General features: G+C 40.7%; 1 protein-coding gene across 1 annotated transcript; it reads left to right on the top strand.

Annotated features, from left to right (window-relative positions):
• Positions 1-4,434: 4,434 nt before the first annotated feature.
• Positions 4,435-11,125, top strand: LOC121437156 (tetraspanin-6). Its single transcript, XM_041637001.1, has 8 exons — positions 4,435-4,630; positions 5,522-5,710; positions 6,015-6,089; positions 6,883-6,981; positions 7,403-7,537; positions 7,888-7,971; positions 9,508-9,614; positions 10,287-11,125. Exons 1-7 carry the CDS (start codon positions 4,544-4,546, stop codon positions 9,574-9,576), a joined length of 738 nt encoding a protein of 245 aa, XP_041492935.1. The 5' UTR covers positions 4,435-4,543; the 3' UTR covers positions 9,577-9,614; positions 10,287-11,125.
• Positions 11,126-11,699: the final 574 nt, after the last annotated feature.

Genomic DNA, 11,699 nt, shown 5'->3' with positions numbered 1-11,699 from the left:
GACTGGGGCATTTCATCCACATCTGTCTTCAGCCTAGAGTGGGGCATTCATCTCATTACTCTTTGCTCCCAGCACACTGGGATTTGAGTCCTTTCTTTGACACCTCTGTGAACTTGTACAGACAGAATGCCTTCACAAATCCCTCCCTCTTTTCTTGGCCAGCTGAAAGCCTCATCTCCCGAGAGGCCCCAGAGCAATCAGTCAGAGGGAGTTTCCTTCCCTTCTTTTGCCTCCCACAGCAGTTTGCATGCATCTTAATTACTGCATACACATCACCCCTATTGCCATTGTTCTTAACTTCTGACTGACCCCTAATAGACTGTGAGGGCCTAGTGTGCCAGGTTCTTAGCTCTACTCTTCTTTATGTTTCCAGCTCCCAGTAGAGAGCCTGACATAGGTTAGGATGAGAATGATGTGCCTCACCCAGAACAGCTGGGGGTACACACACACACACACACACACACACACACACACTTCTGCAGCACCTACTTTGTGTGGAAAATACTATGCTAGATACTTTGGAGTATACAGTTAAGCAAAACCACTTCGTTGTGTTTGGTTGGAAAGATAAGATGAGAATATAAACAAAGCACATGCTAGGGTTATTAAAGTTCAGGATCATTTTCAACTTAAGAATGTTAATATGGGCAGGGCACTGGTGGTACACTCCTTTAATCTCAGCATGCAGGAGACAGAGGCAGGTGGATCTCTGTGAGTTCAAAGCCAGCCTGATCTGTAGAATGAGTTCCAGGACAGCCAAGGCTACAGTGAGAAACCCTGTCTCAGAAAACAAACAAACAAACAAACAAACAAACAAAAAATCCCAGAACAAAACTCCCCCCCACCAAAACAAAACAAAGCAAAAAGAATGTTGACACGGCCAGGGTGGTGGTGGTGGTGTGGCTGGCAGGGGACAATGATGAGGTGGCGAGGGGTCGGGCAGGAGTTGATGGAATTATAATATGTAAGATTGTGTAACAGCCAATATTAAATTTTCAGAAAGCTTGGAGGTGTGTTTAAATTTTATCTTATGTGTTTAGCCAAGGGAAAGTGAAAGTATGTTAGAAAAAGGATAAGAAAGTAAAAATGCTAAGGTTATTATGTGAATATGAAATAAAATCTACTCCGACTTTTTACTGGTTTCAAAGACAGACTAAGAATGCTTGAAGACATTATGTAGCAGTTCAGATTAAGTTCCCTGTTTTGTGACAGTGTAATACTAGAATGATTTTGACAGCTCTTATTTAATTTCAATAGTCAGCTCTTGAGTCTGTTACTTCTAGACCAGCCGTGATCTTATTGAGCCACGTGTTAAACAGGGATTGGCTGAAAACAGGATGAGGTCATCAATGAAGCATTATGTCCTAGGTGCTCCGAGGGTTTAAAAGGAGGTGCAGTGGCCCTGGCCCACAGGCTCTTCTGTAGTGTCTGCACATCTAGATAGCAGGATGTAGAGTAGGTGAGTAACTCTGATAACGGACTAACGGTCTAAGTGAAGATCAGAATCTGGCTAGACTCAAGCACTAATGTTAGAGGGCTGGGATGTGAGAGGGAGAACATTGTTGCTGTTGGGGTGAAGAGTTAGGGTGGCAAATTGGAATGAAGGTGGACTTTGAATGGAGGAAATAGCTTTACTGTTCAAAGGTTGGCAGGGAATAGGGAACAAGTCTTGTTCAGAAGATAATCCTGTTGGGCTTGGTGTGCAACAGACATTTCATGTTGGCAAGGCAGTAGGGAATGAGTTAAGATTTTGTTTGAGTTTAATAGGGGTAAGGAATTGGGGTGCCATGGAGGACATCTGACTTAAGAGGGAGCTTTTATTTATAATGTTTCTCATGCCCGATACCTGCCAAAGAAAACCATTTAAACCTAATCTTGAAGGTTACAGGAATTTGATAGGAAAGAGACTCAAATCTCTACTAAATGCAACACAAGTAGCAAAATATTTAAGGAAAATATTTTCTTGGCATCAAGTGTATTCTTCTTGCCCAAAATGCGGAGAAAATAACAGATTGAACTAGAAAAGAAAAGGACTGGAGTCTCTGCCTTGCTGCTTGGAGATAGTGGTACTACGTAAGTGAGTGGACTGTTAGAGCAAAAGCAAAACTTAACCTTCCCCCTCTCCAAGAACAAGGTGGAACTGGAGGCAGCAGGCCCTTTAGGGACTCTGTGGAGCGTCTATTTGTGATTCTAAAGTCTGAGCAGCAACGATCTTGGCTCCATCTGAGTCAAGAGAACTGCTTGTTTTTACATTAGTCATGTCTCCTTTCAGAGAGCGCCCTGTGTCTGCTGAAGGAAGCAGAGGTATATGGGGCTTGGTCTTAGGCAAGTTAATCAGCCTCTTTGAACCTGGGCTTTCAACTGTAAAGTGAGGAGAGTGATAGTTGAGCTCATAATAGGGAGTTTGTGTGGTAGGTAAGAGGCAGCAGGTATCAAGGCAGTAGTGGTTGGTACACAGTGCTCAGTACCGCAGCCATTAATACTTGAAGGAATACGTTTATCTTATGGCCTAGAGAAGCATATGTTAAGCTGCTTTAGATGGGATTAATTGTCACTTTGGTTTTGGGTCCAGACACTAGCCTAGGTTTTAACTAAACTGAACTTTAGGATTTGGTGGCACAGCAGGGAGAAAGTGGGTGTAGCGAGGCAGGAGGCATTGGTACAAGGTGTTGTGGCCATAGGAATATTTAATTTCCATGTCGGCTTTCGGTTTAGTTTGGCTTTGACTGTACTTCAAACAAAGCAGCGTTGTAAGTGGCAGAGGAAGGGAGAAGGAAAGTCAACACATTCTTGGAAATAAGATGTGCCTTTTAGATTGAGCTGGTTTGTTTTTGCTTCAGACACAAAAATATTACTTTGCTCTCAGGCTTACAATGAAAATCCCTCCTAGGCCACGGAACAAATCTAAACTTCAGAAGAAACTTTCTGTTTAGAATGACAAGGAGCTGGCAAAACTTCTTTGATATTTGTTGTTTTTAATACAGGACTCCTCAGAGGAGGTCAGTTAGCTTAAGAAGGAAGCTTTAGATACACTTAGGGCAGGTTTCCCTCAGCTGCCACACTGTAGCTATGGTAAATGTATTTTAAAAGCTGGATGTCTGGGACGTTTCCTGAGGACTTTACCTCAAAGTGTTTATAGGAGTATGTTCTCTCCCCTCCCTCCCCCCTCACACACACACACACACTCTATTTTCCATGCATTTGTGTATTACACCTTTGCAATTTGGTGATAAAACTTAGCAGAAACCCTGCCAATTAAGTAACTCATTTTCCAAATGTTGCTTCCCGGGACTGCAGACGTCTGGTGGGATGTTACAGGAACTGGTCCTAGGTCAATATTTAAAGCACAGGAAAGCTCTGCATGGTCAAGTCAATGGAACTTTCTTGTTCTCTGTTTCTGTGGTGGCGTGTGTTCCAAGCAAAGTTTCAAGTAGAAAAAATTTGGGCATCCACTTGTCTTCTGTGAATATATAAGCTGGCTGTTAAGTCTGTGTTGAATATAAGGTATATTGCATAGAGACCAATGTTGACAGCACACACTTAATCATCTCCGCCCTCAAAGAGCTTGCATTTTAATTAAGAAGCCAGTCCTCAATATGCATTCTGTGATATAACAATATAGATCAATATGTTCATAATACATAACACCAAAGCAAGTACCTTCACCCATGATTTAGCAGGAGAAAATAGCATATTTCATTCTTACATTTTAAATGTCTGTATATCCAATTATAAAACTTTACTGCTATGTCTTACTGTATAGACAAAGGAATATATAAATTTGTATGATTGGTGTTTGTTTCAACTCAGATTCTCCAGAGATTACCATTTTTTCATGAAAGGGTATATTTTATTAAGGAAATAGGTATATACATCAATCAATATATTGCCACTGAGTCTTTGCATCCAAGAACAGTCTCCGTTTCTTGAAAGAAAACATTAGGGAATGAATTACTGCATCAGTAAAAGGGGAGATCAGGGTGCCTATACCACTTTATTAATTCATTTGTATTTATGTGCATTTTATGTAAATGCTGTGAATTTGATTAGAAGAAAATATCCCTACCCTGTCATTCCCATGAGAAGCAAAAATCGTATCTAAGTGGAGGATGATCTGATTTTTGTTTTTATTCTTTTCTTTTAGGACACTAGGGACCTGGGAGGCCGGACCTTCCAGCACTGCGGGCGGTGATAGACACTTAGGATGAAGTAAAAAAAAAAAAACCCGAAGGGGAAGAAGAGGGGTGGGTGGGAGACGGGGAAGATTCCATGGGAGGAACAAAAAAAAAAATAAATGAAGCACGCCCCACTAGAACCTTTAGATAGAATTTTTAGTAACCTTCAGCAGGGGGCGCTCCGAAATTGTTGCGATCCGGACAGCCTCCTAGACTTGACCCTCTAGAAAATCGTAGCGTGTTTCCGGCTCTTCTCAGTTGCAGAGACTCGTAAGTTTTCGGCAGTTTCCGGGAAAACTCGGGAACTCCCGCGCCTGGCTGGCTCGAGAGATCGCCCGGTGGCGGAGGCGCAGGGTGTCGGGCTAGTTATGGCGTCCCCATCTCGGAGGCTGCAGACTAAACCAGTCATTACTTGTTTAAAAAGCGTTCTCTTGATCTACACTTTCATCTTTTGGGTGAGACACGGGGACGGCTGGGGAACCCTGGCTTAGGTGGTGGGTGTGACCCGGAGCAGAGAACCTCAAGTCTGGAATGGGATGAGGTTTGGGCGGCTGTGGTTCAGGAGACCCTGGCGCTGGCGACGTGTGGCCTAGGCCATAGTGACGGGGTCTCCGAGATTGGAGCCGGGGCGTTGTAGCATTGGTGCTGGGGACTTGGTGTGAGATGCCTGGTTGAAGTGGGACCCAGATGTCTTAGGAGATTGAGGTCAGAGCGAGAGATGAAGAACGGAGTTAAGACCCTTAGAGCACAGGAGGTGTCCCTGAACCTCGGAGAGGAGAGGCTTCTCCCCTTCCCTTTGAGGGGTCTTTTGCATAATAATATCTCTCTTTTCATTGCTTCATAAGAGGGGAGTTTTCCACAGTAAGTATGGTGTGATTCTATCCCTGCCAGTCTATCCTTGGCTTTTCTTTTGTGTACCGTCCCTTTGTATCCCCATCCCCGAATTAGGGATGGGGGATGCAAGAAGTTTCTGGAATCCAGAAACGCTTTTTACCCTCCCCCTTACAAGATGGCTTTCTTTCTCAGACTGGAGTAAATTGCTTGAGGAAATTTTGATCTCTAGATACGTATGCCATGGGGTATGTGTTTTACACAGTAAAACAGATGGATTTATGCAATTTTGAGTAGATGCCTTGTCCACACGCTTCCTTGATTTGCAGAACCCTTTCCTACCTCGTCAGTACCTGCCCCCACCCCCACCCCCTTATCCTAGCCACCGCGCTGTGACAACCAGACTGCTAAATTAATTCTCACATGCATTGTATCTTAGACACTTCCTGAGTTTATGATAGAAGATACATGCTTGTACAGTGCCTCATTGTTTCTTTCTCTGATTTCTCATGTAGATCACTGGTGTTATCCTTCTTGCCGTTGGCATATGGGGCAAGGTGAGCCTGGAAAATTATTTTTCCCTCTTAAATGAGAAGGCCACCAATGTCCCTTTTGTGCTCATTGGCACGGGCACTGTCATTATTCTCTTGGGCACCTTTGGTTGTTTTGCTACCTGTCGGGCTTCTGCATGGATGCTGAAACTGGTGAGTCCTTGGTTTCTTTAAACTAGTCTTGATTTCCCTAGAAAAGTCTGAGATGTTCTAGCCTTGTGTCTTCGTTTCTCAGAGCTAACTATAGCTTTTACACTTTTCCCATTCCTTATGAAAGAAACTAACAGGCTTCCATATTTAAGTAGACTGCATATTTGATACTGCTTTCCTTGTTCTTTGCAACAAAAAATCTGTTGAACTGGTTGCTCAGAATTCCAGCCATCCCCCGCTTGTAGCTGCGATGAGTCTTATTTATACTAACTTGAACTTTATTTTTTTTTTAATTTTTACCCCACAGTATGCGATGTTTCTGACCCTCATTTTTTTGGTCGAACTAGTTGCTGCTATTGTAGGATTTGTGTTCAGACATGAGGTAAGCCCGACATAGACAATCATACTGCATTCCAATTTATCCTCCTATCTCAGGTAGCCTATGTAGTGCAGTTCGACAGCTTTCATTAATTTTCATACCCCACTTCAAGCTCTATTTCAAGCTATGCTTTCAATCTGCATCTGAAAAGAGTGAATTTCTAGTAAAAACTCTGACATACCTTTAATGTAAGTGAACATTCAAAAATTTGTAGGATGATAATCACTAGAAGAAAATGATACGGCAATCACATTAATTTCTAGTTGTAATTTGATGCATAAACACCTATTAAAGTGGAGCTTTATAGCACTACTAAGGGGAAAGTAAAATACAGCATTTATAACAAAATTAAGACCTTCTCCTAAGTCACATTTTGAAAAGTTATAGTTAATGTAAATCATCAAAACATTAATAGTCATATATTAAAATCCAGGAGGCATAGCACTACTGAGAAGCTATTCATCAAGTAGGGAGGGTGTATTTGAGTGCTATTTGAACTGTTAGTGCAGTCTTCCAAATGAAAAGTTTGCAACTTGGTTCGATAGGCGTCAGACTTTCACGTGGAGAAAGATAAATGTACATGCTCTCACAGCACCTTGAACTTGTAGGTATTATATTGTAACGTTTTGTTTGATAGCCCTTTCAGCCAAGGAGACCGGCTTGGACAATGGAAGTTCATTACCCCACACATCAAAGATAGAACCATTGGCCAGACCTAAGAGTTTCTTATTTGGTAGAGAAACGCAAAGTAGTTTCTAGAATCTTTGTTTATTGGCATTTCACTTTTCCAATACAGATCAAGAACAGCTTTAAAAGTAACTATGTAAACGCTCTGAAGGAGTACAACTCCACAAGGGATTATAGGAGCGAAGCTGTAGACAAGATCCAAAGTATGGTAAGTGGTTAGAGCTGGTGCCCTTTCAGGAGCGAAGCACATTCTTTATTGCCTCACAGGAAAGGATGGAGCTGGGCTGCTAGGTGTTTCCTGCTATGGAAAAGTAGTGTGGGGCGATACTGCATAGCTGTGTGCTGGTCTACCTACGTGTCCTTGTCCCTTCCTCTCCACTTACATCATAGACAAATACTGTTAGTGCCAACTACAATAGTGCAGGAAAGCCAGTTGAAAACTTTCATGCTTATCATTGGAATCAAATGCCAGTCTCTAGGATATGAAGAAGAGAAACGGTCGAGTATATTAGTGTATTGCATATTGTTTTGGTCCCATAGTACAATAGAAGATGCCAGAAGGTGAAATGTCTGGCTGCAAACCAGTAACATGAACGACTACAAATGCTTTTAACAATTTTTTTTCTCAGTTGCATTGTTGTGGTGTCACCGACTCTGGAGATTGGGAAGATACTAATTATTATTCAGAAACAGGATTTCCCAAGAGCTGCTGTAAGCTGGAAGGTTGTACTCCACAGAGGGACAAAGATAAAGTCAACAAAGAAGTAAGGACCCTCTTAGGACTTTTTATCTGATGGTATTTGAGGATTTAGTGGAATACCAAATGAACACAAGTGTTAACTCGCATGAATATACTTACTCTGAAGTTTGTAGGGGAGCTGGTACTTCATTCCATACAACTAGAAAGTGAATGCCCAATGTTTAATCCAGAAGGTGGAACTAGTTGCGACTGAGGGCGGATGTACAGGCTAGATTTCAGTACAATGATAGTCAAAGGCTAGCAGCTGCCCAAGGCCATCTTCTGTGGACAGCTGAGTGATCAAAACAGTAATTGCCAGGAAGAACAGCACAGCTTTTCTTGTTTTGTACCCAATGTCTTTTCCTCTGCCATTAGGGTTGTTTCATGAAGGTTATGACAATTATAGAATCAGAAATGGGAGTCGTTGCTGGAATTTCTTTTGGAGTTGCTTGCTTTCAGGTAAGTTTTCTTTGCTCTTTGGGAAATGTCTTATTCTTGTAGTTACAGGAGAAGGGATTTTTACTTTTTACTTTTGTTTTTGTGTTTTGTTTTGTTTTTTTTGAGACAGAGTCTCACAATGTAGTCCTAGCTGGTCTGGAACTCAAAATATAAACCAGGCTGTCCTTGAACTCAAGAAGATCTAGCTGCCTCTTCCTCTCAAGGGATGTGATGAAAGACATGTGCCAGCACACCTAGCTCGGTTTCACTGTTAAGACAGGAAGGTTTTACTTCAGGGGACTGAACAGTGAGGGCAATGTAAGGGAAGTCTTATTTCTCACAAAGCAGTCAGTTATCCATCACAGGATAGCAACACTCTGGCTTAACTTTTGGTGATGTCATGGGACTTACTTTGGGTGTATATTATTGATTTTGACTTGTAATTGAGTCTTAATTTATCTTTCAAGTGGAGGGTTTTCTGACTCATGTTTTACACAAATACAAATAAATCTAAATTTTAATTCCCATTGTCATAGCCAATCATGCCTTCAATCTATAAATGTAAGACTTAGAATTTAATCCTACCAGTAAGTATACAACATACATATATGCATGTGTGTGGGGGGGGCTTAAACAAGAGTCTTAACCAATAGTATGCAAGCACTCTACCACTGAGGCACATCCCAGGTCTGGTACATATTATCTGAAAGCAGTTAACCATGGGAAGACACAATATTCTCATAGTTGGTCAAAAGATGAATTGATAGGAATCTTGGTTTTACTCTGTGGTCAGTATTAGTCAGGGCTCTAAAACTTTATTATAAAGTCTTTTTTTCCTGGGCTACAACTGGCTGGCGGGTTGTAAATAGGTCCCACCAGTCTCCATTTCATATGTGCCTGTTATCTAGTTATGTTATAGACTGAATTTTTCCCGGGTTGTGCTGCTCACTGTAACATAAAAAGTTTGTGTGATTTGGAGTGAATTTTTAAAGCTTTTATTTGTTGTTTTTTACCTTAAGCATTATAGAAGTAAGACTAACAGGATAGTTCCAATATATTTTTAAAGTCGCATTTCTTACTATCTAAATCTGTACCACTGGAGCAGCTACTAGCCACCTTCATTCTGAGAAGTAGATAAGATTAAAACCCCAGTTGTTCTAACTTTGTTAAAGTCCTCTGCAGCCACAGAAGTCTAATGTCTGTTGTACTGAACAGCACAAGTACATCCAAGAAATTACTTGTTCATATTGGTTGGGATTTTACTTGATGTGTATTATAAACATTACCCTCATTTTCTTTTCAGTAGCTGACCCATGACTCTTGAATTTCCCTTTAGTGTTTGTTGTGAAGTTCTGGGTCATGGTTAGTAGTAAGGCATTTAAGATTCTTTGAATGTGACCTAGGCGCTGAAGAAGTAGCTAACTTCGTCATGTAGGGGAAACTCAAGGAAGAAAATCATTGATGAATTACAAATAAGATGAGGATACACTCATATCCTGAGCACTTTAATTTCTTTATATGTGTGTGTTTTAAATTTTGTTCTTATTTTCTCTCCAGCTAATTGGAATCTTTCTCGCCTACTGCCTCTCTCGTGCCATAACAAATAATCAGTATGAAATAGTATAAGCAGTATACACGCGGGCTTATTCCTCTCCAACTTTAAGGTGTGTTCAGTTTGGTTCTTAACCCTGTTCATATTGATATTATGGTAGCTTGTGCGTAGGAATTATGAACTGTTTTCCAAGGTGTTCTCTAGTAGCTTGTTTAAGTCCTCTTGTTGCTGTGTAAGCACTGTATAGGCAGCTCATGTTTCTGTCCGCAAGGCTGGTCTGAAAGTATTAGTTAATCCGTGCTTACCTTTTCAAGCATTTGTTCAATAAAAGAATTTGTTGGATTTCAGGGCTCACCTCCACATGTCAACCTAAAGATCCCCAGAGGTCTCCTTTCTCATGTATTTTGACCCAGAGTGTGGAGAAACAAAGATATAACCATGAGCTTTAATTCATGAAGTGTTAGGGGAAATATGCCCTGCTCTTGGCTAATGTTGGCATTGCCCCTAGATCGTAATTTGCATTTACCGTACAGTCTTAGCCAGTGCTTAAAGTGTTGCTTGGTAGAAAAATATTTCTGATAGACTAGATGTAGGTGAATTAAGTTCATCTGGCTTAAACCAGAAACCAGATATGGGGGGGCAGTTGTTACTGGTTGAATCTAGTGTGCCTGTCATATTTTAACTGGGAGCACATGGGGAAGTCATCATTAGTGGGGAAATGCAGGTGGTGAAATTTAGGTAATAACCAAATTAACCTTTTTTTCTTTAATTTTTGGATATTAAGGTTACCCTTGCGAGTTTTAATGTTGCCTGGATGGAGACTGACATCTTATTAGCCTGGAGAACTCTACCAGGAGACTGATTCAATCAAGACATTTGTGTATTGTGTCTATGTCCACTTTCTGTCCTATTCTTACATGCCTGGATCTGAACACTGGAAGAGCTAGTAAATTGTAACTGAAATATTGCCCCATGTTTCCCTTGATTTTTATTTCTCAGTGTGGTGGCTGTAAAACGTCCTGTGAATTTGCCATTTTGATACAGTGTTGATGGCAATTTAACCCCTATGAATTTGCTGTTGATGTAGTATGATAGAAAATTGGCTTCCCTGGGTGGGCCTCTTGCTAGTCAAGAATCTGTGGCTTGATTGTATAATCTGCACCAAGAAGGAAAATGTTTCATTAGTCTCTGTTGATAGAGTCATATTGTCTAATTTCTTTCCAGGTCGTCATCGGTTCTGCCCATCATTAGTATTCCTGGGGGGTGGTAAGCGTCTCGGTGCAAAGCACTAAGACTTAAGAGCCACTGCCCACATTCTGTGACACATCAGCTTTCAGCACACAGTGTATGTATTTTTGTCTCCAAACTAAGGCATTTATACGGATTATACTTCGTTATTTGAAAGGTTATTATTACTTTAATGGTATCAGAACAGTTGTATTTCCTTTATGAATTTAATGGAACTTATCTTGATTAACTTTAGCTAGGTTTTCCTCACCAAGCTGAAATAATAGTTCACATCAACTGTCACCATCTTGGTTAATTTTAATATTGTTTGTTTTGGCTTGTATCCTTGATTAATAAATATAAACCTTTTACACAATAAACACTGCATTTCCTCTAAAAGAATTGTTTTCACTTTTATAAAATCTCCTGGAATAGTTGTTTTCCACTGAGAAAGTGAAGCCCCGCATTTCCATGTGTAGCCCCACTTTTAGGTTAGGGATGAAAGGTAAGCCAAGGCCTTGAGTCTGTTATTAAAAAAGGAGTACTGTCTAAAAATAGTGTTTTCTATGATGAAATCACATTCCAAGTCATTAAATAAAGTGTACTTAGCATTTTCTTAAGAGATCAGACTTTTTTGGTGGTATAGTTTGTATTGGAATGTTGCATAAGAAATTATGTAAGCTGTGTTATTAGAATAATGAAATTATTTTTCTTCTGAGTTTTTGTTTGTGCATCCAGTAGTGAACGCTGCTTCATCTCAGAGTCCACAGATTCATGGTGATGAGTCAGTTATTCTCAATAAAATGATCAAGAAACTATCCAGTTTATGATAAGGAAGGGGACTAGTTGGAGGGGAAGAGGGCACAAGAGAGGGTAATGAATGGGATATAATCTGAGTATATTATATACATGCATAAAAGTGTAATGAGACTGGGGTCCAGGGCATTTGCCTAGCAGGCATGAGGCCCTA

The sequence above is a fragment of the Microtus oregoni genome, unplaced genomic scaffold, assembly GCF_018167655.1.
Source record: "Microtus oregoni isolate MIOR12 unplaced genomic scaffold, Mior012 000050F_ref0000143, whole genome shotgun sequence".
Classification (NCBI taxonomy): Eukaryota; Metazoa; Chordata; class Mammalia; order Rodentia; family Cricetidae; genus Microtus; species Microtus oregoni.
The sequence above is the reverse complement of the archived record's forward strand: the minus strand, read 5'-3'. Positions and strand labels throughout refer to the sequence as shown.